Consider the following 21940-nt stretch of genomic DNA (forward strand, 5'->3'; position numbering starts at 1 on the left):
GGAATGACTATGGAAAGCCCCAGACGTGACTATAACTTTTGTCCATTATATCAGTTTCATAAGAATTTAAGAGCTGCAGGGAAGGTTTAGCTTTTAATGAGCCAAAGCTTACTGTCTTACCAGAGACACCTGTCCTTCTTTGCACAAAACAAACAGGCTCTACAATGGCCTATTCAAAAGCCAATCTTTTATGTTGCCCTTCTCCAGCTATTAATTCCTTTAACAATCTGTATTTTATTGGCTTGTTTTTATTCATTTATGTATTTATTCATTGCAAGAAATGTTGATTACTGCTAACTGCATAAACAAGTTCCTGCAGTTTTCTTAGCAAGTGGTTTGCCATTGCTAACTTCCTAGAATTGAGAAAAAGTAACTGGCCCGCTGTCACCCAGTTCACTCTGGGTCTAAGACAGGATTAAACCTCACGGTCTCCTGGTTTCTCGCCTGATTCCTTAACTACATCAAACTTGTTCAACATGTTTTTATTGTACTATTTTTCTGATTATTCATAAATCATTTTTAATGACAAATATATTAAAAAATTAATAAATAACAATGCTTGAAACTCTTATTCAAACCCTACATGTACTCCCAGGATATCATAGGAATTTCATTTAACTGTCTGTTAAAAAGAAGAAAACAATCATGTACTAATCTTAGTGCACATGTAATAGTGATATATCTATCTACAAATCAATTCATAAATAAAATGATTGTCCTGTTTGAGATTATACATCTCACGATCTAAATAAAACACTTGTGGATGTGACAGAATGGATGTTTCTCCAAAAATGAGATGTTGTTTACATTTGCTAAAGAAATACAGTTCAGCTGAAGCAATTTTCCAAGCCTCCAGCTCATAGGATAATCTGGTATAATTTTGAGTTAAGTGTTGAATTAACGTTACGTTTACCCAACTTTCCTGCATTTTTTGCATTTTGAAAGATAAACATTAAGACATTTTCTATCACTTTTGTTTCCTCACCACTGTGTGCAACTCCTGGGATTCCTGGATGATGATGCTGGAAAGTCAGTCTTGGTGAAGAATCCTGGGGAGATGTAGTGCTAAACAAAGGCTTTTCAGGTTTCTTCATTGTAGGAGAAGACATATCTGCAATGGCATACAACACAACATGTCCATTAACCCCAAAATCACAATAATGATTCTAGATAATTGCTTATGCTCTTTTAGAAGTAACAGTTCCTAAGTTAGTGACTAAAATGCACTGCATTGGAAAACAGTAAAGGGTATGCATTACTTTAGATGAACAGTTATAGGCTTCCTCTAGTAACCATAAAATAAAATCCTAAAACATAAGAGATGTTATCACCATAATTCTTATGGGATCATTATGTAAGATTTTCACACCTCATATTTACACAATAAAGTCATACACACACACACACACACACACACACACACACATCCACCATTCACACACTTGTTTTAATAAATGCGTATCTACATCAGCAATTCCACTGTTAGGAACAACCACTTTTTAATATATATCTGTATTTATTTCACAAAGGCAGTATAATTTTCCTCTCCTTTACACATAATCCTACAAATGTTATATATAATCAGTATAGTTCGGTTGACATGTTCTCAATTTTTTTTCAGCTTACATATTTAACATCGCACTATTATATAGATAGGAGAGTATTAAATGAAGAGCTGAACTTGAGCAGAAATATTTAAGAAGACATAAAAAACATATGTGAGAAGACTGCACTAGATAGGACAGTGACTGAAACACAGACAGAGAGCATAGTTCAATGAATACTAGCAAAAGTAGGAATAAATAAGCTTTGTCTCAGCAACCTCTGTGTGTGTGTGGGGGGTGTTTCTTTAAAACATTTAACAGTATGATGCCAAAAATAGCATTTAACTGAGTTATCCACAATTATGTATAATAATTATACATTTTTATAAACATTTTCTTATCAATAATGCAGATTTTGATGAGCCAAATTTTCTGTTAAGTTTTCACCGAGTTTGCAATAAGTGTAATTTGATTCTAGACCTTCTCCATTTTAGAGAAGAGAAAGATGTCTACAGACAGAACTTTCAGAAGTACAAGTTCTATTTGTACAGCAAGTCTTGAATCTGAACAGTGTAATTTACAATTTCTTAGTTTTCTATACTTCCTCAATTTCATTTTCAGTTTTCACTACATATTAATTAAAGACTGTTTGATTGATTGACTGATTAATTGAATTTATTTATATAGCCACTCATTTTGCAATATCAACTCAAAGCAACTTACAACATGATTATTCTGAGGTTTGCCAATGACCATTTTAGAAGATTACAAATCCCTCAGAAAAAGTGTAAATGCAAGTTACTAAGAAACATCTTCATCACTATTAGAAAGACTGCCTAGCCATTCATTACTGTTTAGTTCTTTAAGTAACCAAAAATTATAAATGACATAAATAAAACAATTTCTCCAAAGTAATTTTCTTTGAGGTGATTTTTTTAAAAATAATAATAATAACAAATAGACAGAAAGGATTTCAGAAATAGAGGGCATACATATTTCTCTATTCATCTATGAAGCATTCTGGCTGGCTCAGTCAAATCAAGTCTAGCCCTCTATTTTTCTCTTTCTCTTCCTGCCTAATCCATCTGTCAAAGCTTCTCTAAAGTTAACGGAATTGCCTCAACGAAATATATTTTCTCCTGACAGCCAGTTTAGTCTAGTGGTTAAAATATTGCATTAGGAGGAATTTGGATTCTACTTCTGTCTTAAGCTTGGAAGTCAAGTGGGTGACCTTGAGCTAGACACACTCTATTTCAGCCCTAAGAAGAAGGCAATGGCCAACTACTTTTGAAACATATAGCAGAAAAACTGCAGGAACTTTTCCATTAAGCCAAGATTGACACAAAGGCCCTCAAAAATCATCTACCTAAATAAATTGAATGCACTTCTCATTTTCTTAAAGCCCATTTTATAAGAAGCTACCTGAAAAGATTTAACTATTGGTTTTTCATATAATGATTCTTTCATGATTGTGAGCGAGAGATTATGAAGAACCCAGGCTGAGATTAAAGTCCTAAGAGGTTGTTGTGGTGCTTGATAGGCACAACACATCCAAATTCCCACCTTGAAGATAAAAAGCTCTCAAAATCAATGAATTTGCTCCTGCTGTGTGCTGTGAGCCCAAAAAGAGTTCAGAGGGTTTGCTTCTTCCAATTTAAACAGCAACTCACTGACATTTTCAAGCAGAAGCTTAGTAACTTTTTTTTTTAGTCTCACCAATTTTTTTCTATTATGTACTGTAACAACAATGTGGAAAATGGCATGGGTTGGTCAATAAACTTCAGACTCTGATACTGCTTTGTACATCTAGGTACAGACCAACCACCACATAATTTATGGTATACAATGTAATTTCAAAAAAGAAAGTAGTATATAAAACACTGATTTCTAAACGAAAAAAGGAAATAAATAATACAGAAGTTACTGACAGTCAAGACTACACTGACAGAACTGGTCTGGTTACTATTAGCACTACTATGTTCTTCAGTTCATAATGTATAATCATTAAACAACTTTTGAAATAAAAAGAATTGAAAGATTCAAAGATATAAAATAATTTTCCATGTTAAATATGAGTAGAAGTCCACAATTACTAACGTCTTGTTTACAGACACATATCCTTGTTAATCGTCAATCAATAAACCTAGTGAGAGTCCTGTGTTTCTTCAAAAGGCAAGTAAATCATTTTAAGCTAGGTTTATTGTCTTGGGAAAATAACTAACTTAAATAAATGTTTCAGGGAGGGAGACAGGAAATTGTGAAAGAAAAGTAAAATACTGAAGTGCTTTAGATGTGATTAAAACAAAACATGTTATTCTGAGACAAATATTTTTGTACTTGATGATTAGTTAATAGCACTGCATGATTAAAAAAAACAACCTCTTGTCTGTATTTATGAAAAATGGTATTCTCCACTGATTGTTTCTGGGAGCGCATGCATCTGCGATGTGTTTTTAAGGAAGAAACAAGCATACTATACTTAATCACATCAACAATATATGTTGTAGCAATTAGGATCACATGATGAAATGGGTGATTCATAATGGAGTATCAAACATGAGGTACCCAAACAGAGCCATGTAAAGCATTTGAAAAGGGTATACCATGAAGCATGTTAGCAAAACACCCCTCTTTGATGTATTGAAACAGTGGCATATGTTAGGAGGCTCAGCACAACTTCTTTCCCCAATGGAAGCATTGTTTTTGGATGCACATACTGTATATGCAAAGACAATAGAAGAAAGCTTTTACAGCAGCTGCCTCAGCCTCCCAAAGAAACAGCTGTTCTAATGCTTCAAAAAGAGAGGTACATTCACAGCAATGTACTTTCTGAAGCATCTTTTAAAATGTTTTGCACAGCCCAAATTGCAAAACTGCAACAAAGCCACTTGCATCAGTAATGGAATAGATTAATTGTGGATCAAAATCACAGATGCAGTAAAAGAAATCAAAGTTAGAATAGATTTAACATTACAAAGTTGTCCGAGTTCATTTTAAATAGCCTTCTATAGCCTAAGTCACCCCCTCCTTTAAAAGTGAAAATTACAATGTTGAGAATATCCCAAACATCTTCACCATTGTTGATAATTTTGTCAGTTAAAGTGCCAAGACTCAGAAGACGGCTGAGCTAAAACATATTCTGCCGTACAGAAAAAAACTGTTGTCGTTTTGGAAATGTTGGTTACTAATAATCTGATACCAACACTATGTATGTATATGGTAATACAGAATAGACAAAGGTATCTGAATATGTTCCTGAAGAAATTAAACAGAAGCTTGGATAAATTAAAAGCTTCCGGTTATTACTGCATAATACTAAAAAGGTAAAGAATATGCATGTCTGATTGCATTATATAGTATGCATTACTAGCATGTCAGTGAAACAAAGGCACAAACAAATTAGAAAAAGTTGGATCAATTCATTTCCCAAACAAGGTAACTGCACCTACAAAGTAAAGCAAACAAGTAAGTTGCTATGAAGCATAGCGTATGTAGCTCACTCAAGGCAGCTTGCACACATGGTGCTCCAGATGTATATCTGTTCAAGTTAGCCCAAGGCAACTATTTTGATCAATTCTAATGAGATAAAATGCTTCAGGGAAATGTGCAGAAATGTGTTTACGTCAGACTTTAATTAAACTGTTGTTTGCTTCCCAAGAACCATAAGAGACACTAATGAGACATGAGTTTCAGCAATTTCCTCATCAAAAGGCAAGACCCTCTGCCTCTCTATGAGCAGGCTGCCCTCTGAGGAACTCCCTTGGTAGATGTCACATGGTACACCAATCATGAAGCCACCTGTTAAACAGAACCCGAGGCAACATATAAGTGAGGCAAAGCTTAAAGATCCACTTGCCCACACTGGACACCTGTTTAGCTTTCACAGACAGCAACACAACATGTTCATTTTCCTAGGAAATTTTAGGGAAATCACAATGGGACATCAGTACAGATGCAGAATATTTTTGAATCTACTTCACCAGCTTAAATCCCAAATCCATTCCCATTTAATCACTGCTCCATACTTGCTTGCATTGCAAGCAATTCACTGAGAATAAAAAAAAATCATAAACAGAATGTATCAGAATAGTCCCATTTGCACAGTGGTTACAAAGTCAAAAAGTTAAACTGTGTTGAAAATAGGGAACAGACTAAGATCCAAACTAACCCTGAATATTTCTTTTTCATATATATGGTTTTAAAATATCATTATGGAAGGAGAAAAGAAAAACTGCCCATAGTTCACACAGATCTAATAACATTCAATGAGGTCCTTAGGAAACATGGGCCTTAGTTCTATCCCCTCATTCTGCTTGTTGTAATTAAGGTCTCTTTTCTAATAATCTATAAGACTAAAAATGAAGGTAAGAATGAACATACATTCTAACTGCCTTCCCACTCTATATGTGGATTACTAGAACCTTTCTGCTCCCCCAAAATGAAATCAACTCTTGAAATCCTAATAAACACTATTCAGTTTTTACACTTCATAACTATTTTGGATTATGACATCTAGAAAATGTCTTTGGAACATTTTTATAACTGATACTTTAAAAATAAAATTAAAAATCTTGGTTGTGATGATGAAATTTAACTCCAAAATCCAAGTGTTTGCTACTGGACAATACGTTATTGTATTAAGAATTGGTGTAATCTTATGCTGAATGCAATGCAATTTACTTATGTAAAGAAAAATAACAGATACATTGAAGAATTTTGCATTATAAATTACCACTTTTAAGAACGGATTAAAATTTAGTTAAATGATTAGTGAAATCATTGACACATATTAAGGATGTGTTTATGTAATTGAGATTCACATATCTATTTCTATTTTGGATTGTGGCTACAATTTTGTACAGCAACTATTACATTAATAATTATGTTAATACAAAAATCATAAATTTACAAATATAGAGAAATAGCAGATTCAATAAAAACACAGCTTAGATAAATCTTTAAACTCAGTCCACAACTTAAACTTCTGCTTAAAAAACTTGAGTGGAAAAAAAAAAGTAATTCAATGTTAATGCAAATGTTAATGCAATTATATTACCAAGATGGACTAATGCATGAAATTCCATTATATCCAAATAAATTATATGTATTTATATAGCTCATATCCCAAATTTTGTCCGAGGAGTTCAGGACAGCATGGTTTCCTTCACCATGCTTTAATCCGCCCCACAACGCTTTGAGATAGATTAGTCTGAAAGATGGTGGCCTAATAGCCCAATATTATTCAGTGAACCTCTTAACCAAGCTGAGATTTGATATCAGAGCTCTCACATTCTCAATATGATATTCTAACTACATATCAGCATTATTTATATCCCCAGCACTTGCTTACTAGCAATAGCATTTGCTAAACTGTCCTTGAATGATAAGTAATAGCATGTTGTTTGTTTTATAATAATTCTGTATTTGTGGAAATACAAATATAAAAAATGACAAATTCCATAACTGGGCTACAAACTGAGAGGCTGTATCTCAGGGATCATAAGTGCAAAAATAAATTAGCAGTTAAACCCTTCATGTTAACCAGGTTTGATTTGGCATAACCAACATACTGCCTTTTTAAAGGATAGCCAAATACAGTTCTCTCAATCTGTCTCCCTAGCAATATTTAATTGTTATCTTACTATCTCATTGACTTATTTTTTTTAGAAGGTGACATTGAAAACTGTATATTTGAAGTAGGGTTTTAGTGCACAATGGAACAGTAGTATTATATCCTGTGATTTAAAAAGTAAGCTTCATCCAGTTTTTTCCCCTAACCTATCAAGAACACTTTGAGCTTTGTTCTGTCTTCTAGCTCAGTGTTTCTTAAAATATGTTTCTAGAATCTCTGGACGAGAGGAAATTCTACCAGTTTTCTAAAATAGCGGGGAAGCTGCACAAGTGGAAAAGATAAAAATGACATTCTCCCTTATGCCAGGCTTATCCAACTGATGACCAGACAAGCTCACTTTAAAAATAAAATAAAACACATTGTTTGCTTTTAACATCTCTTCAACTTAATATACACCTAACAATTATATTTTCCAACTCCCAATAAGGTCCTTCAGAAAGAAACATAGGCACTCATTTTATATACATTAGATGCATTACACTAATAATTTTTCCACCATACTTCCCATTTCAATACCATCTTAATATTTCTTTGAATCAAACAGCTTAATCTGATATTTCAATAATTCAGATTTTAGTAGTCCTGGTTTCTGATTTGTAAATCAGTAAAAAGTCCCTGTCGTCATCCTCCCCCCACCCCAGAATTCTAGCCATTCAAAACAATTGGTAATATGGTATTAATTTAGTGAAATTTTATAACTTATTGCACAAAAATCCAATTGAAACTCTTTTGATATTACAGTTCAAACCTCTGTCAAAGATGATTATCATATAAACAAACTCACATCAGCTTTCCACTGAAATATATTTTCTAACAGGAAATTAGAAACAATTCTTATTTTAGGAATATTAATGTATTAGGAGGATAATAAATAACCAGTTTTAGAGAAAACAGTTTGCTTCTAAATATACTTTAAATAAAAACACAAAAACTGACATATAAGCTATATATACATTTATTTACTATGAAATATTATATATTTACAATAGGACAAATGATTTGCTAGCAGAATATAGATACTGTATATAGTTCTTTTCAGATAATATTTTGGTCATGCTTTTGAAAAAAAATGAATGTAGAGTAACATAGTTAAATAGTATTCAATAAAATAATCCAGATGGAGGGTTCCACGACATAACTCAACTCTCAGTAGGTGTAGTAGGAATTACTTTTGACTTTTGTTCTGTGTAGGCAAGCAAATGGCCTAGCTGATCAGTTATGTTTTTAAGTTCCTGAACAGCACTACCCACCTCCTCTTTTAATTCTCTTAGCTCAGAAATTAATATATCCATTTTAGAGTAACCATGTGAAGGTCTAATCAGAAAAGATCCATCAGGAGAAGGCCCTGTAATTAAAGGAATTCCAGAAAAAGCAAGTCCAGAAGATGGGGATATAGTAAAAGATGGCAAAGGTCCAGAAGAATATCCAGGAGAGGATACTTGTTCCTCATCGCAAGGAGGCCCAGCAGAGGGTAGGTGAAGAACAGGAGAAGAAGATCCAAGAGCTTCTGTTTTAATGGTAAGCTGTGGTTGTAATGATTTGTTGTTGTTGAATGCAGGAGAATCATAGGAAACTGAACATGATGAAGAAACTGTAAAATTAAAATTTATTTAATTGTACACACTATTGTACAATTCCAAACAAATCTCTCACGGTATTAAAATGCTTTAGGATATGCAATGTTAAAATATTACAGTTATGGTACATGACGTAAAGCATCACATCATTCTTTTCTACTTTGGATCAAATATTTCTTAACAAAAAATATTAAAAGTTTAAACTACTGATAAAATATGCAAGATAAAGTTGCCGTTTCCCTAGAGACCAATTAAATTTGCTTTTCATTAAAAAAGAGAGCTTATTTTAAAAATCATGACAGTTCTTTTCATAGAATCCCAGCATAGCAATCCATGCAGCTGTTTCATATTTTAAATTATTTAATTTTTGAAGAAGTATCCTTTAAAAATAGTATTGTTTGTACAGAATGCTTGCTGGTTTCTGTAATCATATAAATTAATAATCAATTGAAAATGTATTATTATATGAATCTGAACAAGGATTAAAAATCATTTATAATTTTGAGGACTAAGATGAAGTATACCATCCATTCCTTTTCATTATCACTCCACAGCTCTGAGTAATGTTAAATAATAACTGTCTAAGACCATGGGGTGTGATCCATATAAGATTATGAATACTAGATCCATAGTCCTAAAATATAAAATTACATGTTAATTGTTCCTTCCTATGTTTAGGTCTTTATTGAGAGGGAAAAGAATTAACTGCTCTAAGCAAAGTAGAATGGAGTAGCTACATTTTCACTTAAATGGCAAATGATTTTAATTCACAAACCACAAAAACCTCTGATGCTATTATAGGATGTCCTGATAGCCTATTGGCTCATTAATCTCAATTTTTTCAGAATTATATCATTGCTGTAAGATTCTCAATCTTACAGTAAATTCTTATCTTTTTTCCCCAGATCTAAAACTATCAGGAATATGTACAATGTCTTATCAACTAAAATCAACTGTAAAAAAACAAACAAACTCCAGAGTATTTTTTGACCAATTCAGATACAAGTATGTACCAAGATGTGGCTTAATCTTATGCCATTGCACAATTTCAAAATTAGTTTCCAAATTACCTAACTCAGAAAGCAAATAATTAATGAATATGACACTGTCTTTTTTCAATAAAATGTGCCTAAGAGAAATAAACAAGCAGGAAATACAATGTTGCAGGACAAAGTACTGCAATGTTGAAGATACTCTTTTCTCCTCAATAATCAGTCAAATTTCAACCATCAACAAATATGCTCAGTTTTCATTATAATGCTCTGGAATCTTCAACTTAATTTTGTTTGTCTCTAACCTTGTTTTTCACATAATTTAACAAACCTTCAAGCTCTCCAATGTGTTGGTATTTCTCTTGCACATAAATGGTACTAGTTTGACTATTTACAGACTGAAACTCAGAATCTGTTATTTAGGATAATCTTCACTTCTTCAAAGGTAAAACTCTTATATATAATATTTAAAATCCACACAATTCCCACTTTTCTTAATTGACAATAAAACTATCATCTTTTGCTGTTGTTAAAAAAGTAACTACTTACCAATAATTGTGGTTCTGCAAATTCATATTTGTGGAGCAAAGATCTCAAGTGCAGCTGAATTTCAGGAACCTTTTAGAAAATCTGTGTCTGTCGTTATTGCATAACCATACTTTTATGGCACTGCATGAAGGGAACTGAGGATAACAAGTAACTCATCTTCTCCCCCTAGCCTCGGAAACTTAGGAAAGCAGCAATTTAGTCAACAGAGTTTCTTCTTTCTCCTTTATGATGATACCAAATTCTTTTGCATGGACACCTTTTGCAAGTGCAGCTTCTTCCTACCCTTATATCTGAGACTAGAGAAAAGCAAACCAAAGCCTCCGGAATATTCAGTAGCCCAAACTGAGAAGCTGGAAAGATACATAACTAGTTAAGAAGATCTCCTGAAGATACCATGATTCTGGGACCAATTGCATCAAACCTTAGTACTTACCAACTCAGAACAACAAAGTCATATCTGTGCTGAAATTCAAACATATCTAAATGTGCAAAAGCATTTTTGCCTCTTAATTTGAAAAGATCAGAATAAAAATATTTCAATAACAGAATAGTTACTCTGATAGATAACGGTAAATTGTGCTTTCTGGAGCAAGTGGTTTTTATTTTAGAAAAGCTAGAAAGACATGTGTTGATGCATTTCGGATACTATTCTGGCAAACTAATTGACAATGAAGGATGTACTTGTTATTGAAGCACATCAAGAGAATAATATGCATTTTGATCTAAGAAAAGTAAAATATCACTTAAACTGAATATAGATACAAAAAAGGCGTAAATCAATGGCCATGCACAAAGCATAGTAATGATTATAGAAAATAAATTGAAAGCACCCCAAAAGACCATATAAAATAATATTAAATATCAATCAGAAAAAGTAAAATGTAAAAAAGACAAACTAGAAGAACTAAAATTCTGGGGAGGAAATAAGTTTGTATTTGAAACAATCTAAGCTTTTAATGGCCTTTTCACATTCATGAATACACTCAGACACATTTTTCTTAACTGAAGGTTACCAAAGATTAAGCACCACAGATCTCTACACTCCACAACTAGAACTATGCAGAGACCATCACAAATTTTTAACCTATCAGGACAATTTTGACAATTAGACTCTGTATAAATGTCATGTCTCCTTCAGAGTAGACCTTGTGCTTATGTAGTTTGATCCTGTTCCCACACCATGTATAGAAGTGATTGTACAAATGTGCGCATTTCTTTTAACCTTGAATCCGGAACATGCTTTCTCAGTTCCATCTTTAAATATCTGTGATGGTTCCTGGTAAAGGCAATCATTTCTACACATGGCAAGAGCATCAGAACAGTAGATAAGTTATAACAATTTAAGAAACATTCCAGATCTCATTTCTGAACTATCTGAATTCCAAAACCTATTCATAAAAACAAGAAAAACAAATCACAGATGACACTTTTAAAAGCCAACACAACAAACCAATTATTTGAGGGATTTACTTTATACTGAAAAATACAAAAATAAACAGATATTGCAAGATTTTTGATATCAAATTCATAACTGTAAGCATTGAAATTTTTCATTTTTCTTCATCACAAAATTTTTACATTTATAAATGTATTGAAAAAAGGGAAAAAGGATTCAAAATTTTATTTTAAGACTTCTGTTCAATGAACAGAAAAAGAAAAGAAAGAAGACAACTACAATAGAAAGGGAACAGTTATAAAGATTAAATTGAAAACTTCATGCAGCACCATGAGTCTTACAAAAATTATGTTTTGAGTGTTGTATTAGGAAGAAATTAGGCATACATTTATGACCAATATATGAAATTGGCATAATTATGTTGATGTATAAATTATAAATTACAGAGTAAGTAAGTGATTGTAGGTATAAATGTATGAGAAAAAGGAAATAAACTCCTGAAAACAGATAATTCTAACTTTTAATGTGATATTTTATCAGATCGTTTACTATATATTTAAATAATCTTTGGAATTCTAATAATCTTTGGAATTTTTCACACATCACAGAGCTTCAAAATTACTAAGCAATGATATAATATAACATGAACAGAAATAAAGGCAGTATTGTGAAAACTAAGAAATAATCATTTCCATTCACTATTTATGCTTAATTTTCCTCTTCAATGTAATATTGCTATGAAATAAAGTGCATGGCTGAACAACATTAAAACATTATAGATGTGGTTGTGTATTCATTTAGCTAAAATTCACTTCAGGTCTATCATTTGTAACTTTGTGTAAATAACGATGCATGTATGCCTCTGTAAAACAGGGTACTTCTCATTTATATTTCAGATTTTATTCACACAAAGTCCACAGGAACCAATAGATAGAAATAAATATTTTCATGTCAGAGTATTAAATGCATAGCAACATGGCCAGAAAAAAAATGTCAAGATTAATCATCCTTTCTTTCACAGTATAATTGAAGTCCAATAATTTATTCAATCATTTTCTAATCTTTCTAGATTCTGCTAATCAATATAATGTCTCTGCATTTTGCCTACCAGTTAATCAATTATTAAATATTTCTTGTAAATGAGTACTATGGCTTTGAAAAAGGGATTTGTGCATTTGATGAATACAAAATAGAACTTTTCAATAATGGGGATGATATTATAATTACTACTGAATGTAATATTCTAAGGAAGTATTTTAACTTCAAAAGATTAAAAAATTCTTCTTTATTCCAATCTACCATATATTCATAGTTTCTGAAGAAATAATGGGAAAAAAGAGCTCTAAGATACTGTTTTGTCTATCTATGAGTAAACCTGGTTAAATTCAAAATAGTTTAGTGGGTAGTGAGTAGACAGAGAATGAACTGAGCACTCACCTTGATCTCTTTCATGCCATGTCCTACTACCAGCAGCTGGTGAATTTGGGGAAGGATAAAAATCTCCTGTTGGACTTGGTTCCATATTCTCATCTATGGATATAGTTTTGGGTCTCTTACTGTAAACATATAGAAATAAGGGCTTATTTAAGCAGAATTTCTATTGATATTTTAAACTACAATACTTTTCAGACCTATCAATCCTGAAAACTACATTTGATAGACATATTGACACTTTACACTGATTTTGAAGTTATTTATACTGTACACATTATTCTCTTATTAATATACTAGTGATTGTTTTTAGATTAGGCATGCAGAGTTAGGACTCCAACAGGCCTTATTCCAGAACTGGCTTGTCAGTAGAAGGCTTACTTACATACCCAGCACAGTCAAATTAATTTCATTATTGCAGTCAAAAATGAAGCTACACATGCGCAAGCAGACCTGCCTATGAAGATATACAAGAATAAAAATCCTCTATGTAGGTTTATGTCATAGAGTTTTAATTCAAAGTCTCTTCCCTGCCTTTCTGAGTCAACAAATTATAAACAAATAATGAGACACCTATCCGTGCTATTAACAATTCTCACGGGTTTGGAAGCTACAGGTTTTCTCTCGATATTTTCATTCTGGTGCATAATTTCTACTGTGAACTATTTTCATTACAAAACTGTCAACTGGAATTATTTATTGAGGAATGTTGATCAATATATATCAACTTATCTTTTTGTTCCATTAAGGCCCTTCCTTCCCCTTCATCCATCACAAACCATGTTACTGGACAAATGCATATTTTATTGAAAAGCTGCAAAGCAAAATCATTTAAAATATATTACATAACCACATACATAATAAGCTCACCTGGTTGGTGGAGAGGATAGCGATCGCTGTAAGTTAACACTTGAATTCATGTCATGATAGTATGGTTGACCTGGAAGTTCTCCAATGGGGAAGTTTACTCCAGCTCCCTGGGTTATAGGTGCTAAAGAACATAATTTAAAGTCAAGCCTATTGTTTAAACAAACATATTAATATAACCCAAAATCAAAGCAAATTCACTTTTATCTAATTATTAGTTGTTGTTCAATTAAAAGACATAATTTGTACTTAGGGGCATGGGACAAGCCTTCCCTCCCATCTCAGCATGCAAACCCAAGTGAAAATGGGTAAGGTGTCCTAAAGTCCAATAAATCATAGTGGAATACATTCTTTTCAACTGCTCCCAATATTCCCCAAAGAAAGACTTTGACTCTTGGTGCCTCTGACCTCTTTAAACTATCTTTCAGTGGGGTTAAACAGGGTTATGAACTGAGAGTTTTGACAGAAACAGACAAAGGCTCTTTCAACTACTTGCCCAGATTCTTTAGCAAATCAATTGGAGGAGGCAATAGGCAGAATTGCTTTACCCCACAGAATAGCTTGCAGTGCTCCTGGGTACCCAGAATGAGCTCAATGCAATATTTTCAAAGCAGGCTCCTGTCAGCCATCTCCCAGAGCATCAGTTTTGGAGACCATTCCTAAATGCAGCAGGATACACTGCTTCACAAGATACCTTTGAGGGAATTGGTTCTCTTAAAGATTTCCCACAGTAAAACATTCCTAGGAAGCTCTGCATACCCCTATTAACTGGTTTGTATGTTCTCCAATTCTCACACATATCAAGTCACACAGTCTATCACCATGATGGTGAACCTATGGCACATGTGCCAGAGGTGGCATGCAGAGCCTTCTGTGTGGGCACGCGCACCATCACCAGCTGCTCTTCCATCACGTGCATGCGCACTGGCCAACTGGTCTCTTCTGGGTTCTATCACACACATGCGTGTTGGTCAGCTGGTCTTCACATGAAAACCAACTGGCCATCATGCATGCATGCAATGAAACCCAAGAGCATAGCTGGCTGGCTCGCATGCATGCCAGCACCAGCTATCCGGCATGTATGCGCACCGGACCAGCTGTCCAGCATGCATGTGCGCAATGGAACCCAGAAGAACAGCTAGCTGCTGTGCACATGCACACCAGCCAGCTGCTCTATTCTGGACTCCAGTCCTCTGGCACGCGCACTCCAGTTAGGTTAACCATCACTATCTATAGGCAATAATGAACTTCAAATGTTGTTTTGTGAAATAAAAAATGGCTTTTGAAAATAAACTTCTATTTAACATTATTCCAAGTTACATGTTCTGTTTTCATGTCACTAACACATGTGTCTTATGTTTATTTATATACAGTTAACTTACAACATTAAAGGGCCCAAAACTATTGTGCATCTGTAAAGAGTTGCAATGTATTTTCAATACTTAAAATTCCTGGGTCTGTTTACACAGACGTAAGCCCCATCAAGCTTAAGAGAACATACTATCAGGTAATTATTTATAGATTATAACTTTCTTACAAATAAAAGAAATGAATTCTGATATCAATTTTAATCCACCTTTAAAGTGAATTGATGTGATCAACCATCATAGGTTAAACAATTATCAATCATGGAAATTTGTGGTATATAGCATTAGCTACATTGTTCATAGTCCTTACTGACCACAATTTGGACTGACAATTCCACAGCTAAGCAGCATGGTCATTATGTGAAATGTCATGTGACTGTGCTGACTTATGAAGTCTGTTTCAGAGTAATCATTAAGCAAACCACTGCTGGTTGTTAAGTACATCATCATGTGACGGCAGCTTACTGGCTTTCCCAATGACTTTACATATCAAAAGCCAGCCGTGAAAGTTGCAAATGGCAATCACGTAACTATGGAATACTGCAACCATCGTAAATATGTGTTTGTTGCCAAGCACATGAATTACAATTATGTGACTGTGGGGCACTGCAACAGCTGCAACTTTAAGAGCTGGTCATAAGTCTTCCTTTTTTCAGCTTTGCTGTAACTTCAAATGGTTGCTCTATGAGTAATTGATAAATAAGGACTACCTGTATTGTTAGTTATGTAACTGGAGGCACTATTATAAAGAATCAACTCTGGAAAGAATCATATAGCAACCTATACAAATATAAATCTAATTATACATCCAAAAATAAAATAAAACTTCAGAAAATGAAAAGGACTTACTTCTAGACACCCGCACAAGTTCAGATACATTAAAGACTCCAGATTTTACAAAACTATCCTCAAGATATACTGGAATGAAAAAATAAAACAAAAATAAAATAATAATTAGTTCATTTAGAATAGCAATTGCAATCCATTCATGGTTGAATACTTCATTCAAATTCTATTAAAATTATCCAAATATACATTTTTATAGGACTTTCTATAATCATATATTATTTCAAATTTCAAAGAAATATTTCAAAGGAATTTGTAGTTTTTGTACACTTAGGATTATAGGCTTCTAAATAGATGAAAAATGGGTTCAATAAACTGGACAATGAAACATAAGATATGTGACTGGTATGTCATTCCATGACAAAGACTGTAATGAATCAAATTACAATTCAGATTGTAACATTCTTCTTGTCCTAATAAAATTCCATTTTATTTAATTGAATGGCAATGCCCAAATTTCCCCCAAAAATGTGGAGTAAATCATCACACTGGTTTCTCTTAATTTTTTTCTTTTCTCCTTACAAGTTATCTCATGTACATATGCCAAAAGATAAGCCGGGAAAGAGGTAACTGTGAAAATGAGCTCTTTTAGTATAACAGCTATAAGAAAGCTGAACTGTTTTTGAGTACAGGATTTATAAATGGTACAAATAGCAGGAAAATGCCTGATTCTATAGTTACCTTCAACCACTACAGTTTGGGGAACTGTGGTAGAAAATGAAAATATGCCATTAAGAAAGTAGCTGTTCACTTCTAGTAGTATAAATTAATTTATAATCTTTCCTTTCCCTTAGACACCTTTCCATGCACTGAAAAAGAAGTGTCTATATTTCATATAGATTTTACACATTATAAAGTCAGGAAAATAAAGTGGCTCCAGAGAACAGTCTTATTTTTATTTGGTGATTATTTCATCACACAGAGGCATGCTTAGAATTGAAGCCTAAAACAATTTTCCTTAAAAGAGCAAATATTGAGAATAAAATTAGCTATGAGACATGCAAAAGATGTACAGTACTATTTGAAAGCTTAAATGAGCATAAGCCTTAAATTAAAATAATACAATATCAATTAGTTGGCATTTTGTATATAATTCCAAATATTCAATTCTATAAGTCGGATTCCAAAAAGTATTTTTAAAATAGAAATTCGACAAAATGTGTTCTATTGTTGAAAGAATTTAGTGATGTAAACTAGTTAATAAAGCTACTGTGACATATACAGTAGTTGACTTTCATCTTTGTGACAATAATAGGCAATATTTACTGTCTAGTGTGATCTGGTATGGAGACAATAAAAGAAGACATGTTCTTCTAATAGAAGATAAGGTTCTTACTAAAATATCTATATGAAAAACCCTGTATACATTACTTCAAATGGTCAGATATTTCTGTTGTTTAAATCTATAATACAGTATAACTGACTAAAACCTTGTTTATTCTAGAGATAGTGACATGAGAAATAATATAACTCACTAATTATTTCCATTTCTAATCTAAAAATCTACCAGAATCCTCCTGGAAAAATCTGAATAATATAATTTATTATAATCAGAGGGTCAATCAAACAAGATGCCTTTGTGTCTATACAGCAAAGAACTATGAGAGGTTAATAGTATTCTTCTTTTTTTAGGAGGTGTGAAAACCCCTACTTTAATACTACAATTATAAGACTGGTGTCACTGTGAATACTGGGCAACGACCCAAGTCCTATGTGCGCCCGTCTTTAGGAAGACAGGTTTGGAGCAAGTTGTCATAACATACCCTGTGAATAGAAGTACCTGATGGCCATACTTGCATTAAAAAAAATGCAAACTAATTATTAGAAACCTGATTTTCCATCTGATTATGTACCAAATTATAACTCCAAAACCTGAATACATAATACACATTCTGCAACTAAAAAAGAGAATACATGTCAATGCAGTAGCTTGTGTAAAGATAGTTTATCAGTGAAATACTTACTTTCATTGTCTAGTATTTGCAAAGCTTTGGTTAGTATATTCAATTTTAATTTGAACTATATAAATAAAACTATGTCAATGCATATTGCTTCCTCATTTTCCTCTAAATAATTAAAGGTATTTAAATAATCAATGGTTTGCCATATACTTCCACTGAAAAAATAGTGAAATAATCATAGAATTGCTATGATACTGAGGTAAATGCAAAACATTTAGAAATGTTTTTCTAAATTTTTCCACTCCTGCAAAATAGGATTATAACCCTGAAATTACATAAGAAAGAAGGAAATAAATGCTCGAGGAAGATTCAGATATTGTAGAAAAACCCAAATATTTAGCACTCGCTTTTGGCACAGAAGATACCGTATTTATCGGCGTATAACACGCAGTTTTAAAACTAAAATTGCAAGCTTAAACCCTGCCTGCGTGTTATACGCCGATACTGCGTGTTATACGCCGGGTCCCAAACTGCCTGCTCCAGCTGATTCACCGGCGCCCATGATACTCATAGAAGTGCAGCATCCATTTCATGGCAGCGTCGGCGGCTCTCCAGCTACCCTGCCTGATATAACCCCTACCTTGCAGCAGTGGCGGCAGCTCTCCAGCCACCTGCTGTTCGCTTTAACCCCATCATTGAACAAGCGGCGGCTGGAGAGCCGCCCGCTGCCTGATTTAACCCCATCCTAGCAGCAGCGGCTCGCAGCGGCCAGAGAGCCGCCCGCTGCCTGTATTTTTTCTCCATCATTGCGGGTGCTTACCTTCCCGCCCGCCTGCTCTCTGGTCCCAAGTGTACGCGCCGGCATTCTCCCAATCAGCTGTGAGTCCGCAGCCGCCCGCGCTGCTGTTTTAAAGGCTGCTCCTCAGGACCCTCCGAAAACTTTTTGGTTTTCCAAAAAGCAGTGATTCTGATTAAGTTTTTTTGCTCAAAGAGGTGTTTTTTCATTTCATATTTGCCTTTTAAGAGGAGTTAATGTTATAATTCATGTTCTAATGTTATAAATTTTAATCCAACATTAAGTTCCGAGCTTCCAAGTCATTTATTTTTAATGAAAAAAATTTTTACTCAAATTTTTGTGTTAAAATGGGGAATGCGTGTTATACGCCGGTGCGTGTTATACGCCGATAAATACCAAATAACTAATACACAGCAAGTATTTTCTCAGGGAGTAAATCAGAAATAAAGTAAATGAGGTAAAAAGAGAGCCTATATAATACAAAAACAGCAGATTCTGAGGACACCCATCTGAGAAATCTTTAAAAAGTCAAATGTAAGATTGCTGTATTTGCAAAACCATGGCACATCTCTTACATTGGGGTCCAAAGCAAAGGACTAAAAGTCAAATACTGTGACAACAATTTTAAGAAGATGAAGGGGAGATTCTAAAATTATTGTTTAGAATCTGTTTAATGTTCATTATGAAAAATTGGACTTAATATTGATTCAGGGCAAATGATGGAAAATATAATTAAATAAAAATAACTAATTTACACAAGATGAAACCTTGCTGAAATTAGATAATTCATGGATTCTGCAAAAGTAACTTTAGTTTTTACCAACTAAAGTATCAAGTGATATATGGGCATGGATGTAAACTGTAATCAACATGTAATCTGGTTTTACAAAAAGCCTTTAAAAACATCTTTCATAAAATGTTCTTGATTATACTTATTAGTGCTGCATAAGAGGACTTTATGTATTATTAACTGGCTTAACAAAATGTTAAGCCGAAAACAAAATGTAGGTACCTATGAATCTTTTTTTCCCCTAATTAAGAAAATAAGATCAAAATCCTTCCAAGATCTATTAAAACCAGCTTTTCTAAATTGCTCGTAAATGCTCTGGACTGAAAATAAATCTGAGATGGATAAGTTTGAAGATAATAGCAAACTATTCAATATAATAAAAGCTAAAAGTGACTGTGTAGAACTTCAGAAAGATCTTTAGATTAAATGGAGTTAAATAGCAAATACAATTCCCTTCAAGTAAATATAAATGGTGGTCGCTGGGCAAAATCATATTTAGATTGATGAATTCTTATAACTACCCAGGAAAAAATATCATTATATCATAATGGATCGTTCACTAAAGGTGTCAACTTAGTGTGCACCAGCTGCAAAAAGGGGAAACTGTATGCTAATGTTCATCAAGAAATGGTTCAAAGATTAAATTGCCAGCATTATTCAAAGCAGTGGTATGTTCACATTTGGTGTGCAATATTATGTGAAGCGCTGTATACTACATACTTGAAATGGGAGCCATTCAGTGTGTATACAATAACGTTCATAAGGGGACAAGGATAGAGAAAATATTTTGCCCTTTTCTCAAAGTATTAGGATCTAGAGCAGTGTTTCTCAACCTTGGTCACTTGAAGATGTCCGGACTTCAACTCCCAGAATTCCCCAGCCAGCATGGCTGACTGGGGAATTCTGGGAGTTGGAGTCCGGACATCTTCAAGTGGCCAAGGTTGAGAAACACTGATCTAGAGTTATCTAATGGGATTAGTTAGTTTTAGAACAGACTTAAGAAAGTACATTTTAACGCAATGGAACATTAATGAAAATTCACTGCTGTAAGACATGACCACTAGTTTGGATGGTTTTAAAAGGAGGTTGAACAATTCATGCAATGCAAGTCTGAAACTTCAATGTTAGTTCCAGGATGGTGGAATCATGCCTTCAGTTATCATTCAAACAATAATAAAAAAGTTTTCTCTTCTCATGCTCATGGGGACCCCAGCAGTAGCTGGTTGGCCATTGTGAAAAACAAATGCTAGAGTAAGGTGGATTTTGGCTAGATCAGGCTAGACTATTTTACATTCTTATAGAAAGGTATATTATTAAAGTATTGTATTCATTAAAATGCATTAATTTTACAAAGTGATTAGAAAACCACTGATGGTTATGGTTTATCAGACAACGGCCACAAACCAATTTTGTCTTCAAACATAGAGCCCTGATTACTCAAATCTTCCTACAGCCCTTCACAAGAAATGTTTTGCGGATTTTCCACCTTGTTGCTATCTGATCTTTTTTTCAAGCTTTAAAAACACCTGGCAAAATATATAATATAATGCTCTAGGATTCCTTATCCATCCACTTAGCCTCTAGATCTGATTCAGAGTACAATCCTAAATATAAATAGTTCTACTATTCATAAATTATGTTCAGTATATCTTGCATCCCTATTTGACTTGTAAAGATAGTAAAACAATACTGAACCATGAACCTAATTTCCTAATTACTTATGAATTATTAATTCTCTACAAGATGTAATAAAAAGTAGCAAGTTCTCAATAGTAATAATTGAAGGCCAATTAATTCCGCACAGGTTGCAAAAGTTCCAGAAAAAAATAGTTTGTAAATAGAGTTTAAATACAATTATATATAGTTTATATACAGATCAAAGACCACTTCCATTTCTTGTCCTATATACAACAATCAAGGTAACCATGCTAGCTTTTATTAATTGTGGCTAATGCTTTAAGAATAGCTTGTAAAATTTTCTCATTCTGGCAGTCATACTAATTTTTTTGTTTTTTACTCTGAAGACATGGGTTTTCTATGTTACTTTAGAAGATGCTGATCTATAGATTGAACAGGTGGTCATGGTGGGATTTTTATCATCCCAAACCCACCTTATAAACTTCAGTCCAGGGATGTCAAACTTTCAGCCTACAGGCCAATTGTGGCCTTGGACAATTAGAAATGTGGCCCAAGTTCATAAACTATTAACATTATTATGTGATTTATATACATTAATTATATTATATATTTTA

At 33.4% G+C, this 21940-nt stretch overlaps 1 protein-coding gene across 4 annotated transcripts in view; it reads right to left on the reverse strand.

The window, feature by feature from the left end:
* NFIB (nuclear factor I B) overlaps positions 1–21940 on the reverse strand; it is a 209826-nt gene that overhangs the window by 53165 nt on the left and 134721 nt on the right. For all 4 annotated transcript variants that reach the window (XM_014052912.2, XM_014052913.2, XM_014052914.2 and 1 more), the window contains exons 4-7: positions 16205–16273; positions 13992–14112; positions 13128–13246; positions 986–1111 (exon numbers count right to left, since the gene is read on the reverse strand). In XM_014052912.2, the coding sequence (XP_013908387.1) occupies positions 986–1111; positions 13128–13246; positions 13992–14112; positions 16205–16273 (435 nt within the window). The remainder of the gene's footprint in view (positions 1–985; positions 1112–13127; positions 13247–13991; positions 14113–16204; positions 16274–21940) is intronic.

The sequence above is a fragment of the Thamnophis sirtalis genome, unplaced genomic scaffold (genome assembly GCF_051295495.1).
Source record: "Thamnophis sirtalis isolate CommonGarterSnake01/CBP01778 unplaced genomic scaffold, rThaSir2_p1.2 scaffold_5, whole genome shotgun sequence".
In the NCBI taxonomy this organism is placed as follows: domain Eukaryota; kingdom Metazoa; phylum Chordata; class Lepidosauria; order Squamata; family Natricidae; genus Thamnophis; species Thamnophis sirtalis.